Source organism: Ranitomeya imitator, chromosome 1 (genome assembly GCF_032444005.1).
Source record: "Ranitomeya imitator isolate aRanImi1 chromosome 1, aRanImi1.pri, whole genome shotgun sequence".
Lineage (NCBI taxonomy): Eukaryota > Metazoa > Chordata > Amphibia > Anura > Dendrobatidae > Ranitomeya > Ranitomeya imitator.
Genome location: NC_091282.1, coordinates 710,803,809 through 710,828,455, shown reverse-complemented (window position 1 = coordinate 710,828,455; position 24,647 = coordinate 710,803,809). Strand labels below are relative to the sequence as shown.

The window sequence follows — 24,647 nt, the reverse complement described above, 5'->3', positions numbered from 1 at the left end:
TTGCATAGGCTCAGGACTTCGCTCAGAGGACACCGCCATATGGCACACCGCCTTGCGCTCACGCAAGCGCCGATCAATCTGAATGGCTAGAGACATAGACTCGCTCAAACCGGCAGGCGCAGGAAAGCCCACCATAACATCTTTAAGGGTTTCAGAAAGACCTTTTCTGAAAATAGCAGCCAGCGCCTCTTCATTCCATTTAGTGAGCACAGACCATTTTCTAAATTTCTGGCAATATAACTCTGCCGCTTCCTGACCCTGACACAGGGCCAACAGTGTTTTCTCAGCATGCTCTACAGAGTTAGGTTCGTCATACAACAATCCGAGCGCCTGAAAAAATGCATCTACATTCAATAATGCCGGATTCCCTGTTTCAAGAGCAAATGCCCAGTCTTGAGGATCACCACGCAGTAAGGATATGATGATTTTCACTTGCTGAATGGGATCACCAGAAGAACGGGGTTTCAAAGCAAAAAACAATTTGCAGCTATTTTTAAAGTTCAAAAACTTGGATCTGTCCCCAAAAAACAAATCAGGAGTAGGAATTCTTGGCTCTAGAGCCGGAGTCTGAACAATATAATCTTGGATACTCTGGACTCTTGCAGCAAGTTGATCCACACGAGAAAACAAACCCTGAAGCTCCATACCAGAGCATATATCCAGCACCACCCAGATATCAAGAGGAAAAAAAGGCAGAACAGAGCACAGAAAAAAAAATGGTTCAGAACTCTTTTTTTTTTCCTTCTTTTGAGATGCATTCAATTCATTCTTGGCCTGCTGTACTGTTATGACCTGGTGGTTAAGAGGCCACACTGAAATGACCTGGTGGCTAAAACGCAACATGGAACAGCTCTGAGAAGGTGGTATCTCTACTGACCGCAGTCCCTAATCCTAACAACACAACTAGAAATAGCCGTGGGATGTTCCTGACACTCCCTAGACACCTCGTCACAGCCTAAGATATAACTACCCCTAAAGAAGGAAATAGAAAGCTATCTAGCCTCAGAGAAACCCCCAAAAGGAAAGACAGTCCCCCACAAATATTGACTGTGAAAGGAGAGGGAAATGACGAACACAGAAATGAAATTAGAATTCAGCAAAGGGGAGGCCAATACTAAACTAGATAGACAGAGAGCAAAGGAAACTGTGCGGTCAGTATTAAAAACTACAAAATCCACGCAGAGTTTACAAAAATGAACTCCACACCGACTCACGGTGTGGAGGGGCAAATCTGCTTTCCCAGAGCTTCCAGCTAGCCTAAATAAGACATAGTGACAAGCTGGACAAAGAGACAAAATGCAAAGCAATAGAGTCCAAACAAATGGACAAACAAACTAGCAAAACTTATCTTTTGCAGACAAGGACTGGCCATATGAGAAATCCAAGGGAAGAATCAAAACCAACCAAGAACATTGACAGCAGGCATGGACTAAAGCCCATAGCAGGTTTAAATAACAAACCCAGGCAAGGCGATTAGTGAAGGCAGCTGCTACAGCTACCTAACGGAGCAGCAGTTCCACTCGAAACCACCAGAGGGAGCCCAAGGGCAGAACTCGCAAACATACCATTAGCAACCACAGGAGGGAGCTCCAGAACGGAACTCACAACAGACCACACAATCATGATATTAAGGTGCCGATAGGTATAAAGAGGAAGCCCCCACTGATGTTGTCACTATTGACAGCAGCATTTAAGGGGCTAAACAAATATGGACAGTGCCAACACTGATCATAACTGATACAGCAAGTTGTCAGCTATAGTGTATAGTGTACAGCCAACAGCTGCTGGATTGTCACCTGTATGGGAATGCTATTCTCTTATATCTCAGGTCAGTAAAAAGAAGTATTGGCGGCCATTAAGGGGCTAAAATATCATTTAAAAATTCTATATATTGCATGTGAAAAATTGGTTCTTAGATGCAGTTCATGAGGATCAAAACTTTGGAAGGGTGGGAACCGAAAAATGGACACTGTAATGTATAATGATTAGATGTGTCTCTTTAAGAAAGTGAGGGCGGGAGTTTATTTTCAGTTTCAGCTCTAGCCTGAGGAGAAAATGTTATGCTAATGTTATGCTGTGTGCTGGAGGGAAAAAGGAGACGAATAAACTACAGTTAAAGCTTACTCTTTTAAATTCCTTGCACCGTGTGGACATTACAACTGGCGACGAGGATGGGATTCAGTCACCTGCTGCTGTGAGTACTGATCCCTGCTTTACCGCTTCACACGCCAGCACCACTGAGAGACTCCATCATGGCTGAATACTTGCACACGTTCCCCCAGTTTGATATGACTGATGTTACTAATCTCTCTCATAACTGGAGAAAATGGCTAAACCGGTTTGAGAACTTCCTAGAAGCAATGGACATAAAAGAGGAGAAAAGAAAGAGAGCTGTGTTCCTGCATTGCGCGGGCACAGGAGTCTATGACATATACAGCACATTACCGGCAGCAGAGACAGACACATACAGCAACTGCTCCAAAGCTCTCAGACTACTTCAACCCTAAACAAAACAGGAGCTTCGGTGGATATCATAGACAGCAATGCTTATGAACAATTGAAAACAAAGCCAGTCTTAGAGCAAGTGCATACTAAAATCTTTCCATATGGATCTAAAACACCTCTAGTTACAATGGGACAATTTGACGCTGAACTTAGCTATAAAGAAAATAGGCAGAAAACCACTTTTCACACATTACAAGGATCGGGAGGCTGTCTTCTCAGCTATCACTGTGCCTTGAAGCTAGGACTCATCCAGATTATTCATACCCTAACCGACCCTGCGGACCTGGATGTACAAGCCATGGTGAACAGTTTTCCCTCCCTATTTAGTGGATTGGGGAAATTAAAGGACTCTCAAGTGTATCTTCATGTGGATGACAGTGTTCGTCCAGTAGCCCAGGCTCACAGGCGTATTCCATTTCACCTGAGAAAGAAGGTAGAAAAAGAACTCCAATTACTCATGGATGATGATGTCATTGAAACTGTTTCTGGTCCCACTTCGTGGGTCTCTCCACTTGTGGTAGTTCCAAATCCAAAGACTCCAGAGCAGGTGAGACTGTGTGTTGACATGCGCCTATCCAACACTGCTATTCAGAGGGAAAGACATATCTCACCCACAATTGATGACATTATTCATTTATTAAATGGAGCAACTGTTTTTTCAAAGCTCAACCTCAATAATGGCTATCATCAATTAGAATTGAGCCCAGAATCCAGATACTTAACATTTTCCATCCATATGGGTCTCAGAAGATACAAAAGATTGACTTTTGGGGTCTGCTCAGCAGCGGACATTTTTCAAGATACGATAAGGAGCGTCATTCAACACATTCCAAATTCCTTTAGTGATGACATACTGGTTTTTGGGAAAACTCAAGCTGAACATAATCGTGCTCTATATGCTATCTTTGAATGTCTGCTCTCTGCTGGACTCACTCTAAACAAAGAAAAATGCAAATTTGATAAAAATTCATTGGAGCTCTATGATCACATTTTCTTGGCGGAAGGAGTACGACCTGATCCCAAGAAGATGGAATCCATCAGAGCAGTTTCAATTCCACAGGATGCCAGTGAAGTGCGCTCTTTTCTTGAAATGGCAAGCTACTGTGCTAGATACATTCCAAATTTTTGGACAATCAGCACTCCATTAAGGGAACTTATGAAACAAAATTGTGTTTTTCAATGGTCCCAAGACTGTCAGGCCTCTTTTGAAACCATTAAAAATGAACTCTGCTCAACAACCACCATGGCCTATTTTGATCCAGCTCCTTGAACCGAACTGACTGTGGACGCCAGTCCCGTGGGACTGGGTGCTATTTTAGCACAATACAAGGATGACAATCAAAGTCCCCACATCATTTCTTATGCAAGTAAAAGCTTAACAAGCACTGAAAGAAAGTATTCGCAACCTGAAAAAGAAAGCTTGGCAGTCGTCTGGGGATGTGAACACTTTTCACTTATTTCTCAATGGAGCTCCCTTCACTATTGTCACAGATCATCAAGCCCTCCTTACAATTTTTGGAAATCCCAGAGCTAAAATGCCAGCACGGATTGAACGATGGGGTCTACGACTACAATTACAAAATTGTTCACAAACCTGGAAAATACAGCAATCCGGCTGATTACCTCTCAAGACATCCTACGAATGATGATTTACCTGTGCATTCCTCCACTTTGTTGCAGCTCACGCCGTGCCAAAAGCACTTTCTGTTGATCAGTTTGTGAATACAACAAGTGACAAGACACTCTGTGCCTTAATACAAATTATTCAAAATAGAAGGTGGCATGAAATTCAAAAGAAAAAATTTCCTGATGATGGGATTGATTTGAAGGAGTTAAAACTATTTTCAAATGTACGTGAGGAATTATCAGTCACTGAAGACCAACTCATCCTTCATGGTACCAAACTGGTTGTACCTAAGGCCTTGCGCAACCTAGTCATACAGATAGCACACGAAGGTCATCTAGGAATTGTTGGCACAAAAAAGTTACTCAGAGAAAAAGTATGGTTCCCAAATATGGATAAATTGGTGGAAGAGAAGATTAGACATTGCTCCACTTGTCAATGAATTACTCCATCATCAACTCTAGAGCCATTACAAATGTCTCCGTTACCCACTGCTGTATGGGAGGAAGTGGCAGTCGACATATATGGATCATTACCAAATGGCCAATACATTCTAGTAACAATTGATGAATATTCTAGATATCCTGTCATTTCATTCATCTCTTCAACATCTGCTAATAGTGTCATACCAGAACTGGACGACATATTCTCTGCATATGGCATTCCAAGAGTGGTCAAAACAGATAATGGACCTTCATTCAATGGACATGTGTTTGCATAGTTTTCTGAATACTTGGGGTTCAGCCACAGAAAAATCACACCTTGCTGGCTGCAAGCTAATGGAATTGTAGAACGTTTCATGCGCACCATGGGGAAACGAATCAAGGCAGCTAGTCTGGAGCACACCCCACTGAAACAGTCACTATACAAATTCATGTGCAATTACCGCAATACCCCACATTCTACCACTAAAGCAGCTCCATCTAATCTAATGTTCAGCAGAACTCCTCGTATACGGATCCCTGATGTGACCAGTCATCCCTTACCAAATGACTCTTCAGTGCAAAGAGCGGATTTCTTTAACAAGCAAGCCATGAAACATTATGCAGACAGAAGACGAGGGGCACAACCATATGCCATCAAAAGAGGTGATATGGTTGTTGTGCGTCAAAAATCAACCAACAAAACCTCAGCTATATATAGTCCTGCAAAATATTATGTTACTGAGAGAAAAGGCAATATGGTCACGGCTGAGCGAGACTGACACTCCATCACTCGAAATTCCTCACATTTTAAAATCATACCAAAGAACAATGGTAATGAAATCCTACCAGTGGAAGATTTGATACCCGACGGTGGAGAGGACCAACAGGAGGTGGCTTATCCGTCAGCAATGGACACCACCAATGAACCCAGACATTACCCTACACGGGAAAGAAGGGCTCCATCGAGACTTATTGAAGAGATATAATAAAAAAAAAGGAATAAGACAATACAGACATATGGTTTCTCTTGGACATTTTCGTGTTGTTGCATTGTCAATATTTGTTTTAGGTTGTTAATATACAGTATATATATATATATATATATATATATATATATATATATATATAGGGATGATGTAATGTATAATGATTAGATCTGTCTCTTTAAGAAAGTGAAAGCGGGAGTTTATTTTCAGTTTCAGTTCTAGCCTGAGGAGAAAATGTTATGCTAATGTTATGCTGTGTGCTGGAGGAAAAGAGGAGACAAATAAACTACAGTTAAAGCTTAAGGTACCTTCACACTGAGCAACTTTACAACGAGAACGACAGCGATCCGTGACGTTGCAGCGTCCTGGATAGCGATCTCGTTGTGTTTGACACGCAGCAGCGATCAGGATCCTGCTGTGACATCGCTGGTCGTTGCTGAAAGTCCAGAACTTTATTTGGTCGTCAGATCGGCCCTGTATCATCGTGTTTGACAGCAAAAGCAATGATGCCTGCAATGATTTACATGGAGCTAACGACCTGTGACAACCTGTGAGAACGCTAAGTGAGTAACCCTTACGTCACTGGATCGCTCCTGCATCGTTCTGGAGCTGCTGTGTTTGACGTCTCTACGGCGACCTAAACCGCGATCTAGTTTAGGTCGGCTCGTTGTCTATATCGCTGCAGCGTCGCTGAGTGTGACGGTACCTTAACTCTCTTAAATTCCTTGCACCATGTGGACATTACAGACACTTTCCCTTGTGTCTCAAACTTTTCTTCAATGAAATGCTACAGCATTACAGAGTAAAACATGATGCCGGTTGTCACTACTGCAAACTGCCCTGGTTATGGAAGTATAAAACAGCTGACAAGCATAGTCCTTCACTCTACAAGATCTATGCTTGGTAACTGAATTTCAACATACAGTGTATCATCTATTATTATTATTATTTATTATTATAGAGCTATTTATTCCATGGCGCTTTACAAGTGAAAGTTAGATTATATGTAGCATAATATGAACCATAGTTACATAAAAAAGGTTGAGAATACTTTTAGCTAAAATAGTAAATATGCACTTTGGTAAGTTATCATATTGTTCTATGTGGGATACTTGTTTATTTATATTAGTAATTACAAGAAAAATTGTAAACTTTTAGTATATGTGATCTAGTAATAATACTGGCTTACACAGTGGAGGTTCCCCAGTTTTGCAGGCCAGCAAGCGTACAGCCGGTCCTAGAAGGGCTGAAATTGGGCAAGGAAAACATATAGTAAATGGATAACTAAATACCAGATGTCCTATCAGAATGTGTAAACTTTAGAGTAGAAAGTCCCATTCTCAGGAACCTCCTCTATTATCAAGATTGTAGAGCGCTGCCCTGGTAATCACCACCCCAAGTAGAGTTGTTAAAGGGAATCTGTCAGCTTGGAAATGTAAGAAGAAAAAATGGAGAGACGGGGTTCACTGCGCTGCCACAGATACTAATAGATGACACCAGGAGACCAAGAGCAAACCACCTGATGAAGTTTGTCATGATGAAAAAGTTTGATAACTTTAAAATGCGTTTGTAATAAACCGCACATAAATATCCTTGGTCTCCTGGTTTCACCCACTGGTATCTTAGGCCTCTTTCACACTTCCGTTGTTTGGCCAACGTTGCAATGCGTCGTTTTGGAGAAAAAACCCATCCTGCAAAGTTGCCCGCAGGATGCGTTTTTTGCCCATAGACTTGCATTAGCAACGCAATGCGACGGATGGCCACGACATGTCGCATCCGTCGTGCAACGGATGCACCGTGATTTTGCGGCCCATCGTGATGAAAAAACATTCAATGTAACGTTCAATGGCGTTGGAACCGCCATTTCCGACCAAGCATGCGCGGCCAGAACTCCGCCCCCTCCTCCCCGAAACTCATAATGGGCAGCGGATACATCTGAAAACTGCATCCACTGCTCACGTTGTGCACTATTTGCACAACGTCCGTCACTATGTCGGGCCGACAGTTTGCGACGACCCCGTACCGACAGAAATGTGAAAGAGGCCTTAGGCAGCGCAGTGACCCCATCTCTCCATTGTTTCTTCTCCCGTGATTCATTTGCGTCTGCAGCAGCCGATATTTTCCAGCTGTTTGAGTTGCTGTGTTTCTCACAACTCCATCAGGTGAGCAGTTCCCAGCACCTTGATCACACTTGTACACCGGATAAGACCCTATTGCACAATTGTTTTTCCAGCTTTTCCTCACTTAGTTGGAAATGTAGTGCAATCTATGCGCTGCTTGTTACAGAGCAGGAGATGCGGAGCAGATTGATACATAGGTTTGTGTCAAAAGTTTCAGTATAACTTGCTTTTTTTCAGCAGGATCACTGGTCATTCTGGGCTTAGGAGTCAAGGAGGTGGTCCTATTCAGTGATTGACAGCCTCCCTTACATAAGAATGCATACATAGACAGCTGTCAATCACTGATAAGAATCCCCCATCCTTTGGCTTTTAAGCCTGGAATGAGCAGGGATTTCAATGAATAAAATATCTTTTAGACCAAATTCAAAATTCCGTATGTCACAATCTGAGTATGGACAGGAGACCCACAGGCAGCACATGCATCATGGTACGTTCTTGTAATTTGATATAGGGACTTATGAATGTTACCTTTTACTGAATCTTTCTTCTAAAACCTTTATAGCAATCTATTCCACACTGTTCAGTGTAACAGATTCCCTTTAAATCAATAATTAGTCTGTCAAAATATACAGAATTTTGCAAGCTAGTGTTGGACTGGAACCAATTTTGAGAACTCACTCGACAGCTGCATGAATAAATGGTAACTCGTGAAATAAAGCCAAAAAGTTATAAAGCCCTGCAGCATGTGATAAATTTTACTGCCAGCTCCTTATGTGTTTCAGTATTGCTCTGTTAACTTAGAAGTCCCATTAACATGAAAGTATCTATTAGATTGCAAGCATGAAGCCATATGTTTTATGTAAGAAAACAAGTATTTTAATAAATGTATTGCCCAACCTAGTGTTTCTTTGTAATAAAGTCAAGGATTTATCTTTTTATATTGTTTCCTAGGGCACCTGACAATGCACCTCTAAAAAGCAAGATGATATATGCCAGCTCAAAAGATGCAATTAAGAAGAAATTCACAGGTACGAATTATAGTATTTCCTATATATGGGTGTTAATTTAGCAAAAACATAGTACTTACTAGGGTTGAGCGAAACGGATCGGCCACTTTCAGAAGTCGCCAACTTTTGGCAAAGTCGGGTTTCATGAAACCCGACCCGACCCCTGTTGTTGTGAATTCTGTTGTCGAACTCCCTCCTGTGGTCGTGAATGGTACTTCGGCGAGTTCTGTCTATGGGCTCCCTCTGGTGGCTATGAGTGAAGCTGCTGCTTCTGAGGTTCCTTACACAGGTGACGTGGTTTATCCTTTGGTTGGCTTCTCTATTTAACTCCACTCAGATCGTTACTCCATGCCAGCTGTCAATGTTTTAGCATTGGTTCAGTTCACTCCTGGATCTGCCTGGTGACCAGTCTTCTCCTGCAGAAGCTAAGTTCCTTATTGTTATTTTTGCTCATTGTTTCTTTGTCCAGCTGGTTATCCTGATTTTGTCTTGCTAGCTGGAAGCTCTGGGATGCAGAGTGGCACCCCGTGAGTCGGTGCGGAGGACCCTTTTGCACACTCTGCGTGGTCTTTTGTAGGTTTTTGTGCTGACCGCAAAGATTCCTTTCCTATCCTCTGTCTATTTAGTAAGTCTGGCCTCCCTTTGCTGAAACCTATTTCATTTCTGCGTTTGTGACTTTCATCTTTACTCACAGTCATTATATGTGGGGGGCTGCCTATTCCTTTGGGGAATTTCTCTGAGGCAAGGTAGGCTTTATTTTCTATCTATAGGGCTAGCTAGCTCTGAGGCTGTGACGAGGCGCCTAGGGAGCGTCAGGAGCGCTCCACGGCTATTTTTAGTGTGTGCGATAGGATTAGGGCTTGTGGTCAGCAGAGCTCCCACATCCCAGAGCTCGTCCTGTATGAGTTTAACTATCAGGTCGGGTGCTCCTAACCACCAGGTCATAACACCCTGTGTGGGGTCGGCCATGAAGTCGGCGATCTTCTGAATGTGGTATCGGAATTCCGATCCCGATTTCCGATATGTTTGCAATATCGAAAATCGGTATCGGAATCCATATTTAATGTAAAATAAAGAATTAAAATAAAAAATATCGCTATACTTACCCTCTGACGCGCCCTGGTACTAACCGGGAACCTTCCTTCCTAAGAATCAGCGCTTGCAGGACCTTGCGTGACGTCGCGGCTTGTGATTGGTCGCGCGGGCGGTCACATGGGCGGCCGCGCGACCAATCACAAGCCGCGACGTCACCGCAACGTCTCCACAAGGTCCTGGAAGCGCTGATTCGAATGAAGGAAGGTTCCCAGTTAGTACCAGGGCGCGTCAGAGGGTAAGTATAGCGATATTTTTTATTTTAATTCTTTATTTTACACTTAAATATGGATCCCAGGGCCTGAAGGAGAGTTTCCGCTCCTTCAGACCCTGGGAACCATTGGAAACCCAATGCACTGCATTGGGTTTCGAGTTTCAGCCGACCCCGACCCCGACTTTTTTATAGGATCGGCCGATTTCACTCGACCCGACTTTTGAAAAAGTCGGGTTTCGTGAAACCCGACCCGATCCTATAAAAGTAAAGGTCGCTCAACCCTAGTACTTACAGTAAGCAATCACATGGAAAAACAGCTCCAAATTAATGCCACACCAAAATTATACGGCTTAAATGTCACTGATATTGGCATCTCAAAAAACATTTCTAGAATTCGACCTTTTCTTACTTTTGACTCTCACTGTTTCTCTTATTCATTCTCGTCTGGACTATTGTAACTCTCTACTAATCGGTCTCCCTCTTTCCAAGCTCTCCCTCCTCCACACTGTCTTGAATGCTGCAGCCAGGATCACATTCCTCACCAACCGCTACCCCGATGCCTCTACCCTGTGCCAGTCATTGCACTGGTTACCCATCCACTCCAGAATTCAATATAAACTTATCACTCTTACCCACAAAGCACTCCATGGATCAGCACCCCAATACATCTCCTCCCTCATCTCAGTCTGCCACCCTACCCGTGCCCTCAGTCTACCACCCTACCCATGCCCTCCATTCTGCTAATGACCTGAGGTTAACATCCTTAATCAAAAACTCCCACTCCCATCTCCAAGACTTCTCACGTGCTGCACCAATTCTTTGGAATGCACTACCCAGGATGATTTAGTTAATCCCCAACACCCACAGTTTTAAGCATGCCCTAAAAATGCATTTCTTCAGACTGGTCTACTGCCTCAACACATTTATTTAACTATCCCTGTGTTGCTCATTCAAAATTTTCACCATAACCAGGTTCATTGTATCATGTTCTCACACGCTTTATGCATTTATTAGCTATCTGTGTCTGTACTTTTACATATTCTGGCCGATAACTGGTTCATACAGCTTTACATGAACACCCAATTTCTTACATTATGGCTGGTCAGAACAATGAAAGCAATTGTTACCATCCACCTTTTGTATCTCCCCAATTTCCTCATAGATTGTAAGCTTGCGAGCAGGGACCTCATTCCTCTTGGTATCTGTGGATTTATATGATTATTGTTAAGCTGCAATGTCTTTTATTGTCTGTACAAGTCCCCTCGAAAATGTAAAGTGCTGACGAATATGTCGATGCTATAGAAATATTATTATTATTATTATGCCCACATGTTAGTAACTGAGAGGCGTCGTATAACATGCCCCCATTACTAATCTCATCGCGATATTATAAAAAATACACAAGCAGAATAAAGTCCTTTATTTGAAATAATGACAGAATCATTTATTGAATCTAAATTAAACCATGCTCCACTGAAGCCAACGTCTCCTGTAACAAAAATAAAATAATAAACCACAATATTCCTCACCTGTCTGCAGAGAAGATAATCCATAAAGTCACACAATGATTCTGTTGTTCTTGATCCAAGAACAGCCGGCTACACACTGACACAGGCGGTAATTGCTCCTGCAGTGTATAACACTGAGCTGCAGCGATAGAGTTCACCAACTTCGGTGATCTCACTTAAGGAACCACTACTGATGTGACTGTTCTACACATGAGATAGCAGTGGGACACTCTGGATTACGTGGACTAAGGCAGCAGGATAGTAAATGGTGGTTATTAATTTTGTTTTTTATAGGAGACAAGGGCATCGGGGATTTGGCATTAGGCGAGTATAACATGTTTCTTATTTTTATTAGAACATATATTTATTTTACTTTTTTTTATTTTTTAAATTTTGAGCATAGCTGCCAGCTGCCGAGAGACTACTTCTCCCATCAGCGGCTCCTGCTATCACTGTTATCAGTGACAGCAGAAGTAGCCTGATAGGAGCAGTAGTCTCTCATCAGCCCACGCCTGCTGACTTGCGGTAAGCTTTTTACCATGGATCACAATATCTCTGCAGGGTCACGCTGACATCTGACAACGTGACCCTGCAGCGCTCTGACTGATGGTCTTACCAGCGGTAACGTTACCGCCGATCAGTAGCACCGCATAGATGACAGCGTGGGAAACACCATAGGAAGCCTATAAAAACGCAAACAAGAACTCACCAAATCCACAAACATATTTATACCTGCATTTTTTATGCGGATTTGACTCACTCAACTGAAATCAATGGGTAAAAACGCTAACAATCCACACAAATAATTGACAAGCTGCAGAAACAAACGCACTGCAAATACTCTAGGAAAACTACTGATCATGTGCACAGCACTTCAGGATTCACATTATATTAGCTTGCATAAGGATTCCATAACATTTTTGGCCCATTTCCGCATGGAAAAACAACGCAAAAACGCACCAAAAAGATCCGTGTGCACATAGCCTAACAGCCGACTTTTTAAAAATAAAACTCCTTCACTTTCTTAAAGTAAAAAATTGCAAAAAGGGTCTGACTCTTGTTTTTGTTACAGTTTCTCTATGTGAAACATTCTTGGTGACAAACTTTACATTCTAGCCTAATTTTATAATAAGTGTTGCTTTATTTTCTTATACTTAAAGGGAAATTGTCGCCAGGTTTTTGCTTTGGAATTTAAGAGTAGCATGATGTAGGAGCAGAGAGCCCGATTCCAGCGATGTATCGCTTGCTGGACTGCTTGGTGCAGTTTTGATGCAATCCCTATTTTTTTGCTGTAAATGTAACAGTGCTCAGAATGCTGAGCAGTGTGTAAACCCACCCACACCACTGATTGGCTACTCACTGACATTGTACACAGGAAGTTGCCAATCAGTAGTGGGGTAGGGTTACAAAGATTGTCTGGACTGCCTGGCACACAAAACCTAGTCCTGCAGTGATAATCTACTGCTGATAATACACTGATTGTATTGAAAGCAAGTGACACATCTCCTGGAATCAGAATCTCTGCCCCTATATTGTGCTGCTCTCACATTAAATAGAAAAAATCTGCTGACAGATTCCCTTTTGAGAGGTTGTCTCATCTTGGTAAATTGCAAAGTGTTTGTAAGAACAAGCAACATTTCAGTTAACCGTTTGTTAAAAATCCTGTCCAGTCTCAAGAGTGGAGGGATTTTTAAGCCCATAGTTTACTGCTCATTGCCAGGGTTACTGACCATCGTGCAAATTTATTAGAGGTGTCTGTCCGATTACTTAGGCAAGGAGCGCTTGCTTGGAAAGTGGTGTCCCCACACAGTCAGGCTCAGTCAGCACACATTGAGCCATCATGGATACCACATCCCCAACCAGTAACACATATTGGTCAATTTATTGATACAATTTTGAAATAACATAGGACAGCACAATGCAGGGACAATGCTCTATATTTTTATCATTATAAGTAAAATTATTTTCTAAAAGGTACATCAGGAGATGTATCATATCCTCTTTAACCCATTACTTGCCAAATTATAAATTATCATTTTACGGATTTTTCAGAAAAGGGTGTCCCAATATTCAATTAAAAATGACAATGACATGATTTCCTATTTTGACAATATTCATTTTACAAACACAACACAAAAAATTGGACCTAATTATAAAAATTATAAAATCTTAGTTGCTAGAAGCAAAAGATTAGGCATCCCAAAAAAAGTAAATTGTAGATAATGGGTTAAAGGGACTCTGTCACCTGAATTTGGTGGGCTATGGAAATGCCCTGTGTCTGGTGCGATGGGTGGTGTTTCCTCTTCTTTCATTCACCCCTTCCTTTCCCGCTGTCCGCAATATTTTTATTGAATTTGAGCAGGTTTCCTCCGTAGTTCACACATGTGCAATGCAATCTTGCCTCGCGCATGCACTTCAGGTGACAGAGACCCTTTAAACACAGTGTTCGCTAGAAAAAGTTAAAAGTTCTCTACATTTTTTTGTAGTGTGCAGATTTTTATCTCCTATGTGTTTTCTATTTTAGGTATCAAGCATGAATGGCAAGTGAATGGCATGGATGACATTAAAGACCGATCTACCCTGGCAGATAAACTAGGAGGAAATGTGGTTACTTCATTGGAAGGTGTTCCATTAAAATGAAAGCAACTCCTGTATTTTGGAAGCTTACAGTATTTAAGTAGCAATTTCTGTTATGACCATAGGAAGTTTTTATTTTTATTTTTAATTTATTGATTTTTTTTTTCCATTTCCTTTTACCTCTATGAACTGAATAAACCGTTTTGGTGCTTGAGAAATGAAGCGAAGAACTAACAAAAGTACAAAAGGTTACATTACAAAAGCCAAACTAAGCTTTGATCACACATCTAAGAATTGATCCTGGTAAAGGATAATACTATACATTAATTTGGCTTCTGTTTTTTATTTCCTAAAGTGAGCTGTAAGATGCAAGTGTAAAGTAAACCTAAGGGCTCATTCAGACGTCCATTCTAATCTGTCCTAACATAAACCGCTGATGCGCAGACTGGCCGTGGCTCTCCTTTTCCGACCGCGGGTACTCCGTGAATTGCGGTCCGATCTCGGATGAATTTGCGCAGATGTCTGAATGAGCCCTAATATGGATGATTGCTAAAGTGTGGCTGTTGGCACCCCCCATTAATTTTGAGAACAGAGGGCCCAAAATACCCAGTGTAAATGTAGCAGTAGCGAGCATGTGGGACCACTACTCATATACATAGGTATACAGAGCAATGGTTGGACATGCTCACTAATGCTGCATTCACACATGTGACTTTGGGACCCCCATTGTCGTAATGAGTGAAGGTTCTCCTGGCCAGACTCCAAGTAATTATACAATTTCAAAGCCGCAATTGCAAGCTCTGCACTCTTTGCAATGGAGACTGCAGAGGTGGAAGGTAACATAGGAAGAGAGTAGTAAGCTATAGAACTAAAAACTCCATTTTTGAGAACGGAGAGAATTTTTAATAAGAAATAAATTGCAAAGTTGTTTGTTTTTACAAGCATTTTGCAAATTTACCAATTTAAGTTGAGAATAACTCTTTAAAGTCAAATCAGTTACCTAGTTTAGAGCACTCAATCACAAAAATGGATCTCAAAGATACGAATAGCATATAGCAAAATACATTGGACCTAAAATGGTGGGACATTCACTAGTTTGACACTGAACATTAATATACAGTACATTTTAATTATTTTGCTTTAAGAATTTATCAAATGCACTTCTGGGATAAACCCCCTCCCCCCATAAAAACAGTTAAATAACTGACTTTTTGTATTAATACTGTTCCAGGGCAACAAGTCAGTAGTTCACGAACAATAGAAAATGCCACAATAGATCTATAAATGTATCACGTGTAAAAACAATGCACAGTGGTAACATGATGGATTTCACAATGAATACTCCCAAATATGGTTTCCACACAGTGTATTATTGGTATCTGTATTAGACCAAACGTGTGCCTTTATACTTCTGTACAACATGGATTTTCCTCTAGGATTCAGTGTTATTAGGTGCAATGCCAAAAATGGTTTATAAAAGTTTCAATTGCAGACATTAGTCATTAAACCAAAGCAATGTTTTATGGAATACTGTGCCAAAGAACAATAAAAAAATGTTTGAATATTACACAGAAGCCTTGTTACAGGTTTATACATTAATACCTATAGGTACTAGTGACATATCAGGGGTGGCAGCAGTTTTAGCAGTCTTGTTGTGCGCGCTATGGATATGGATAAATAGATGGCCACTGACAGTAACTCTCGCCCAAAAGATCAGTTTTTTACTGGAAGAGATGCAAAACAACCGATAACCATGCATCATGCGCTATAACAATAAATAATAATAATAATAATAATAATAATATACCAGACATTTGGTTCTTGGGTCAAGCAGCTACAAAAATCTATTAGCAGATGGAATATCAAACAGTTTTGGTAGTTTTTTTGCCATTTTCATAAAGGTATATAGAATTCACGAGGCAATATGTGTGTATATATATATATATATATACACACATTTTTTCCAAGGTACACCCACAAACGTAAATGTATTTTACGCATATATGAACGTAAAGTAACAAGTATTGTGAAGTGTAACAGAAATAATACATGGTTTTCTAATTATTTTAAACATATAAATCTGAAAATTGTGACGTGCATTTGTAGTCTGCTCCCTGTGGTCTGATACTCCTAAATAAAATCCTGAGAGATTAATTTCCTCCAGAAGTCACACAATTAGTAAATTGAGCCCACATGTGTGCAATTTATTCTCCGTTTAACTACTGCTGTTCTGTGAAGGCCTCAGAGGTTGGTTTGAGAATATTAGAGATGAAACCGCATAACGAAAAGCATGGATCACACCAGACAGGTCAGGGATAAAGTTGTGGAGAAAAGTAAAGTGGGGTTAGGTTATAAAAAAAAAATAGCCCCAGTTCAGAAAATATCACAGAGCACTGTTCAATCCATCATCCAAATATGGAAGGAGTATGGCACAAATTCAGACCTACCAAGACATGGCTGTCCACCTAACATGACATCCCAAGCAAGGAAAGCTAGAATTAGAGAAACAGCCAAGAGACTCATGGTCACCCAGGAGGAGCTGTAGAGATCTACAGCTCAGGTGGGATAATCTGTCCACAGGACAACTATTAGTCATATACAAATCTTTCTTTTAATGGAAGATTGGGAAGCAATCTGTTTGCAGATTGCAAAAGCCACGTAGGGGACACAGCTTGCAACTGGAAGAAGGTCAAATGAGATCAAAGTAGAACTTTTTGGGTTAAACACAAAATGCTATGTGTGGCGTAAAACTAACACTGCACATCATCCTGAAAACACCATTAAACATGGTGGTGGCAGCATCATGCTGTGGGGATGCTTTTCTTCAGCAAGGACAGAGAAGTTGGACAGAATTGATAGGAAGATGGTTGGAGCCAAATACAATGCAATCCTGGAGGAAAACCTATTAAGAGGCCACAAAAGACTCAAGATTGGGGCGTAGGTTCACCTTCCAGAGGAATAAAGACCCTAAACATACTGCCAGAGATACAAGTGATGGTTTAGATCAAAGCATATTCATGTGTGTGAATTGCCCCGTTACAGTCCAGACCAAAATCCCAATTGACACAAGGAGAATGGATTCAAATACACATCACAATTTCCTGATTTTTTTTCTAAAATATTTTGAAAATCATGAATCATTTACTTTATACTTCACAATACTTGCTACTGTGTGTAAAGTACATTTAAGTTTGTGGGCGTAACGTGAAAAAAATGTGAATAATGTGAAAAAAATGTGGAAACGTTCACAGGGTAAGAACTTTTTCAAGGCACTGTATATTACATATATACATATATATTTGTATATATTTATATATATATATATATATATATATATATATATGCATATATATATATATATATTATACATGTAATGTAGACTTTTTTTTTACCTAAACTGATACAAATATTTTGACTATGGCCATCTCAATTCCAGACAAAAATATGCATTCAGCATTGTTTTGTCCAACAAAATGCTGGGTGCCAAGTCAGAGATCCAATGGCGCCTATAAAATACATGGGTTCTGTTGGACTCTGTTGCTGCCACTAGTTTATTTGTTCTGGTGCTATTATAGCGCAGAACAAAAGAGTTAAAACCTATTGATGTGAACAGAGCCCTAAACTTATTAGAGAGCTATATAATTAACTGCATGGTACATTGAAAAGAGACCACAATATGACTTCCTAATGTATTTTCTGTGACATGTCATTGAGGATACAGGACCAGAAATCTGTTGGAACATTAGCTTGCAATATGATCCGGCTTGCAAGCCCTCATACAACACTTCTATTTTTAGCAGATACATTCCTAATCTTGTCATCACTGGACAGAAAAGGAAGAGCTCCACACTTACTGTGCCCTGTGTGGTTAGAATTGTTTCAAACTTGAAATTTTTTAATTAATTTGGAACCTCAAGTCAGGATCAGCAGCTATGACCCTTAGCTGTGTGACCAAGCATAATGTACTGTGCACTACTACATGGCTCCAGGATCTTCTGCATTAAGTATCTCATTGAAATGCACAGTGGCTTGCAAAAAGTATTCACCCCTTTTACATTTTTCATGTTTTGCTACCTCACAACCTGGATTTTCATTTTTCTTTGTTTTTGATGATTTGCATCAGTTCATGTAGAGAACGTGCCTACAACTGTGAACATTTAGTTTTCTTACTTTTTTTTTAAGCAAAAAATAAATTTTGCCCCATAGAGTAACATTACCGACGCATTGCGACGTATTGACACACGTCGCAACCGTCGTGCGACGGTTGTGCCGTGTTTTGGCGGACCGCCGGGAACAAAAAACCTTAAATGTAACGTTTTTTGCTCCCGACGGACTGCTTTTTCTGACCGCGCATGCACGGGCAGAACTCCGCCCCCACCATTTTGGTACACAAAATGAGAATGCTTGGTCTGGGGGAACATGTGTGTAAATGGGTTAGTAACTGGCTTAGTGATAGAAAGCAGAGGGTGGTTATAAATGGTATAGTCTCTAACTGGGTCGCTGTGACCAGTGGGGTACCGCAGGGGTCGGTATTGGGACCTGTTCTCTTCAACATATTCATTAATGATCTGGTAAAAGGTTTACACAGTAAAATATCGATATTTGCAGATGATACAAAACTATGTAAAGCAGTTAATACAAGAGAAGATAGTATTCTGCTACAGATGGATCTGGATAAGTTGGAAACTTGGGCTGAAAGGTGGCAGATGAGGTTTAACAATGATAAATGTAAGGTTATACACATGGGAAGAGGGAATCAATATCACCATTACACACTGAACGGGAAACCACTGGGTAAATCTGACAGGGAGAAGGACTTGGGGATCCTAGTTAATGATAAACTTACCTGGAGCAGCCAGTGCCAGGCAGCAGCTGCCAAGGCAAACAGGATCATGGGGTGCATTAAAAGAGGTCTGGATACACATGATGAGAGCATTATACTGCCTCTGTACAAATCCCTAGTTAGACCGCACATGGAGTACTGTGTCCAGTTTTGGGCACCGGTGCTCAGGAAGGATATAATGGAACTAGAGAGAGTACAAAGGAGGGCAACAAAATTAATAAAGGGGATGGGAGAACTACAATACCCAGATAGATTAGCGAAATTAGGATTATTTAGTCTAGAAAAAAGACGACTGAGGGGCGATCTAATAACCATGTATAAGTATATAAGGGGACAATACAAATATCTCGCTGAGGATCTGTTTATACCAAGGAAGGTGACGGGCACAAGGGGGCATTCTTTGCGTCTGGAGGAGAGAAGGTTTTTCCACCAACATAGAAGAGGATTCTTTACTGTTAGGGCAGTGAGAATCTGGAATTGCTTGCCTGAGGAGGTGGTGATGGCGAACTCAGTCGAGGGGTTCAAGAGAGGCCTGGATGTCTTCCTGGAGCAGAACAATATTGTATCATACAATTATTAGGTTCTGTAGAAGGACGTAGATCTGGGTATTTATTATGATGGAATATAGGCTGAACTGGATGGACAAATGTCTTTTTTCGGCCTTACTAACTATGTTACTATGTTACTATGTTACTATGTTACCTCCCCGCACCTCACAATGGGGCAGCAGATACACCGGAGAAATGCATCCACTGCCTCCGTTGTGCAGCGCATCAAACGCTAGCGTCGGAATCTCGGCCTGACGCATTGCGACAGGCCGAATCCGACGCTAGTGTGAAAGTAGCCTTAGATGGTTTCCTCTGGTAAACAGCAATCTTCAAGTCTGACGACAGATTCTCATATGGATTAAAGGGAACCTGTCACCCCCAAAATCGAAGATGAGCTAAGCCCACCGGCATCAGGGGCTTATCTACAGCATTCTGTAATGCTGTAGATAAGCCCCCAATGTAACCTGAAAGATGAGAAAAAGAGGTTAGATTGTACTCACCCAGGGGCGGTCCGGTCCGATCTGATGGGCGTCACGGTCCAGAGACTCCCATCTTCTTACGATGACGTCCTCTTCTTGACTTCACGTTTTGGCTCCGGCGCAGGCGTACTTTGTCTGCCCTGTTGAGGGCAAAGCAAAGTACTGCAGTGCGCAGGCGCTGGGCCTCTGACCTTTCCCGCCACCTGCACACTGCAGTACTTTGCTCTGCCCTCAACAGGACAGACAAAGTACACCTGCGTCTGCGCTGCAGCATGAAGACAAGAAGAGGACGTCATCGTAAGAAGATGGGAGGCCCCGGACCGTGATGCCCATCGGACCGGACCGCAGCGGGACTGCCCCTGGGTGAGTATAATCTAACCTCTTTTTGTCATCTTTCTCAGAATGCTGTAGATAAGCCCCTGATGCCGATGGGCTTAGCTCATCTTCGATTTTGGGGGTGACAGGTTCCCTTTAAGGTCTGAGCTTTGACTAGGCCACTCTAAAACATTTACGCGTTTCCCCTTAACCCCTTCACCCTGTTTTCACCTTCCAATTCTGACCAGTGACACTGTATGGTAATAACTCTGGAAAACTTCAAAGTTTTCTTGTGACATATTGTATTCCATGATAATGGTAAAATTTCTTCTATATGATTTACATTTGAGAAAATATCGGAAATTTGGCCAACATTTAGAACATTTTGCAATATTCCAACTTTTAATTCTTATGCCCTTAAATCAAAGAATTATGTTACACAAAAGCAGTTACCATAATAAATAACATTTCCCACAAGTCTACTTTACATCAGCACAATTTTTACAACATAATCTTTTTTTTTTTTTGTTAGGAAGTTATAATAGTCGTCCAATAATTTTGCACACATAAATATTCTACTAAGAAAGACAAAACCTCATTTCTTCATTCTGAAATAGTCAGGTTTTCGGATTGTCCGACAGCATGGTAGTTGTTCAAAATAATATTAATCATCAAAAATACAGTACAATATGGACCCTTTAACGAGGCTTGCCACATGACTTAGAATAAGAAGTCAAACCTGAAACTCTATTTGCCTTCCAAGGTGTTTGCCTCTCCTCAGTGCAAAGAAGGAGAGCTCATATGACCATTTGAGAGGCCCCTGACAGGAGGTGCCTCTAAGGGTACCGTCACACTAAGCGACGCTGCAGCGATACCGACAACGATGTCGATCGCTGCAGCGTCGCTGTTTGGTCGCTGGAGAGCTGTCACACAGACAGCTCTCCAGCGACCAACGATCCCGAGGTCCCCGGTAACCAGGGTAAACATCAGGTTACTAAGCGCAGGGCCGCGCTTAGTAACCCGATGTTTACCCTGGTTACCAGCGTAAACGTTAAAAAAACAAACACTACATACTTACTTCAGCTGTCTGTCCTCCGGCGCTCTGCTTTCCTCTGCACTGTCAGCGCCGGTCAGCCGGAAAGCAGAGCGGTGACGTCACCGCTGTGCTTTGCGGCTGGCCGGCGCTGACACAGGATGCAGGAGGAGTGCAGAGAAGCAGAGCGCCGGGGACAGACAGCTGAAGTATGTAGTGTTTGTTTTTTTAACGTTTACGCTGGTAACCAGGGTAAACATCGGGTTACTAAGCGCGGCCCTGCACTTAGTAACCCGATGTTTACCCTGGTTACCAGTGAAGACATCGCTGGATCGGCGTCACACACGCCGATCCAACGATGTCAGCGGGAGTCCAGCGACGAAATAAAGTTCTGGACTTTCCTCAGCGACCAACGATCTCCCAGCAGGGGCCTGATCGTTGGTCGCTGTCACACATAACGATTTCCTTAACAATATCGTTGCTACGTCACAAAAAGCAACGATATCGTTAACAATATCGTTATGTGTGACGGTACCTTTAAGAGGCTATTTTCATATTACCTAGCACTGGACGTCCCTCAAACAGGAGCTGCCAAATGGACTACAGCAACATTAAAGGAGCTGCAGGATTTATGGGAATTACTGGTTGTGTACTGCATGTAACAACAATATATCGCAAAGTTTAATACAATTTGCCTGCAGATTAATCCTATATCTGCAGGTATATAATGTTTTTTTGGACATACCAGTTTCCCTTTAGTGGATCAGCCAAGCTGCAGTTTTAGCCACATGAATGACAGTGGCACTGTTTTGGGTACGACATTGATAGCCATCACATCAATCACACAATGATTACCGTATATACTTGAGTATAAGCCGAGATTTTCAGCCCATTTTTTAGGCGAAAGTGCCCCTCTCGGCTTATACTTGAGTCATTGTCCCAGGGGGTCGGTGGGGGAGGGGGAGAGGCAGCTATCAAATCATACTCACCAGCTCCCAGCCCGTCTCTGTATGTCCCTGCTTCTCCAGCGCCTGCAGCTCTTCCTGTGTTCAGCGGTCACGTGGTACCGCTCATTAAAGTAATGAATATGGACGCCACTCCACTCCCATAGGGGTGGAGTGCATATTCATTACTTTATTGAGCGGTACCAGTGACCGCTGAACACAGGAACAAGCTGCCGGCGTCAGAGACCATCGCATTGGAGAAGCTGCCAGGGACCGTGCCGGGAGGGTGAGTATAACGGGGGAGGGTGAGCATTGCGATATTCACCTGTCCCTGTTCCACTGCTGCGCGCCGCTGTGTCTTCCACGTCCTCTGGCTGTGACGTTCAGGTCAGAGGGCATGATGAAGTGTTTAGTGTGTGCGCAGCGGTGGAAAGGGGACATGTGAATATCGCAATTGATGCTTTCCTGAGCGACGAGAGGTGAGTATGTCATTTTTTTTTTTTTTTAATCGCAGCAGCATATGGGGCAAATGATTTTACAGTGCATTTTATGGGGCCATAATCAACCTTTATGCAGGATTGTATGGGGCAAATGTTTCTATGGAGCATCTTATGGGGCCATAATCAACCTTTGTGCAGCATTATATGGGGCATATTTTTGTATGAAGCATCTTATGGGGCCCATCATGAACTTTATGGCGCATTATATGGGGCATATTTTAATATGGAGCATCTTATGGGGCCCATCATGAACTTTATGGAGCATTATATGGGGCATATTTTAATATGGAGCATCTTATGGGGCCCATCATGAACTTTATGGAGCATTATATGGGGCTCCTGATTCAATATGGATATTCAAAATCACTTAAACTACTGATATCTCAATTAATTTTACTTTTATTGGTATCTATTTTTATTTTTGAAATTTACCAGTAGCTGCTGCATTTCCCACCCTAGGCTTATACTCGAGTCATTAAGTTTTCCCAGTTTTTTGTGGCAAAATTAGTGGTCTCGGCTTATACTCGAGTATATACGGTAGTTATATTAAGCATAGGAACTCAATATCACATCCAGAAAGACTCCTTTAAGTTGCTCTTCAGAGAATGATGTAAAAAAAAAACCTGTGGGCTCACAGTGCCCTCTATTGTCTATTAGCAGAAATGACTCGCTGTCATTTTAGAGATTATATATTACCTACAATCCACAAAAAAACAGTATTGACAAATGTAATTTTTTGAGATTGAAAAATATAAAAAAATATCTACATAATAACATACTGATGAAAAGTGACCCCATTCGAGACAATACGAAGATGAACTCAGAAAAACAATCAAGACCTCCCCAAAAACCCAGTTAATATCTACACATCATCCAACAGTGGGAACTGCAGGATACAGAAAATGTAGGAAAAGATCATAACAAGTGTGCTAACTAGTGATGAGTGAATATACTCGTTACTCGAGATTTCTCGAGCACGCTCGGTAGTCCTCAGAGTATTTTTTAGTGCTCGGAGATTTAGTTTTTCTTGCTGCAGCTGAATGATTTACATCTGTTAGCCAGCATAAGTACATGTGGGGGTTGCTTGGTTGCCAGGGAATCCCCACATGTACTTATGCTGGCTAACAGATCTAACTCATTCAACTGCGGCAAGAAAAAATGAAAACTCGAAGCACTAAAAAATACTCGGAGGACCCCCGAGCGTGCTCGAGAAATCTCAAGTAACGAGTATATTCGCTCATCACTAGTGCTAACCAATATATATAAAGTTAAATATACCAGTAAAGAGTTGTAAACATTATCCATACATAATACTAGTGCCTATAGATCGGACGTGCGTTTTGCTTCTTTATCAGGGGTGTCATTTTAATCTCTGAAATTTCATCTATAGCTATAGCTGTGTGTCTTCATGTAGAAGTGCTGAGGGTGTGTATGGAGAAGGACTGTGTGTGTGCACATATAGCAGGGCTCTAGATTTGCATCGAGCAGGACTGTGCATGTGTCTGTGTGCACGCATGTAGCAGGGCTCTGAGTGCATATATAGCAGGGCCCTGGGAGTGCATCGAGCAGGACTGTGCATGTGTCTGTGTGCACGCATGTAGCAGGGCTCTGAGTGCATATGTAGCAGGGCCCTGGGAGTGCATCGAGCAGGACTGTGCATGTGTCTGTGTGCACGCATGTATCAGGGCTCTGAGTGCATATATAGCAGGGCCCTGGGAGTGCATCGAGCAGGACTGTGCATGTGTCTGTGTGCACGCATGTAGCAGGGCTCTGAGTGCATATATAGCAGGGCCCTGGGAGTGCATCGAGCAGGACTGTGCATGTGTCTGTGTGCACGCATGTAGCAGGGCTCTAAGTGCATATATAGCAGGGCCCTGGGAGTGCATCGAGCAGGACTGTGCATGTGTCTGTGTGCACGCATGTAGCA

The 24,647-nt window shown here is 41.9% G+C and overlaps 1 protein-coding gene across 1 annotated transcript in view; it reads left to right on the top strand.

Annotated features, from left to right (window-relative positions):
* The window catches only part of CFL2 (cofilin 2), a 70,979-nt gene extending 56,594 nt beyond the window's left edge, over positions 1 to 14,385 (top strand). The window contains exons 3-4 of the mRNA XM_069732111.1: positions 8,612 to 8,688; positions 14,006 to 14,385. Coding sequence (XP_069588212.1) covers positions 8,612 to 8,688; positions 14,006 to 14,121 — 193 coding nt within the window. The 3' untranslated portion in view covers positions 14,122 to 14,385. The remainder of the gene's footprint in view (positions 1 to 8,611; positions 8,689 to 14,005) is intronic.
* The last annotated feature ends 10,262 nt before the right edge of the window (positions 14,386 to 24,647 follow it).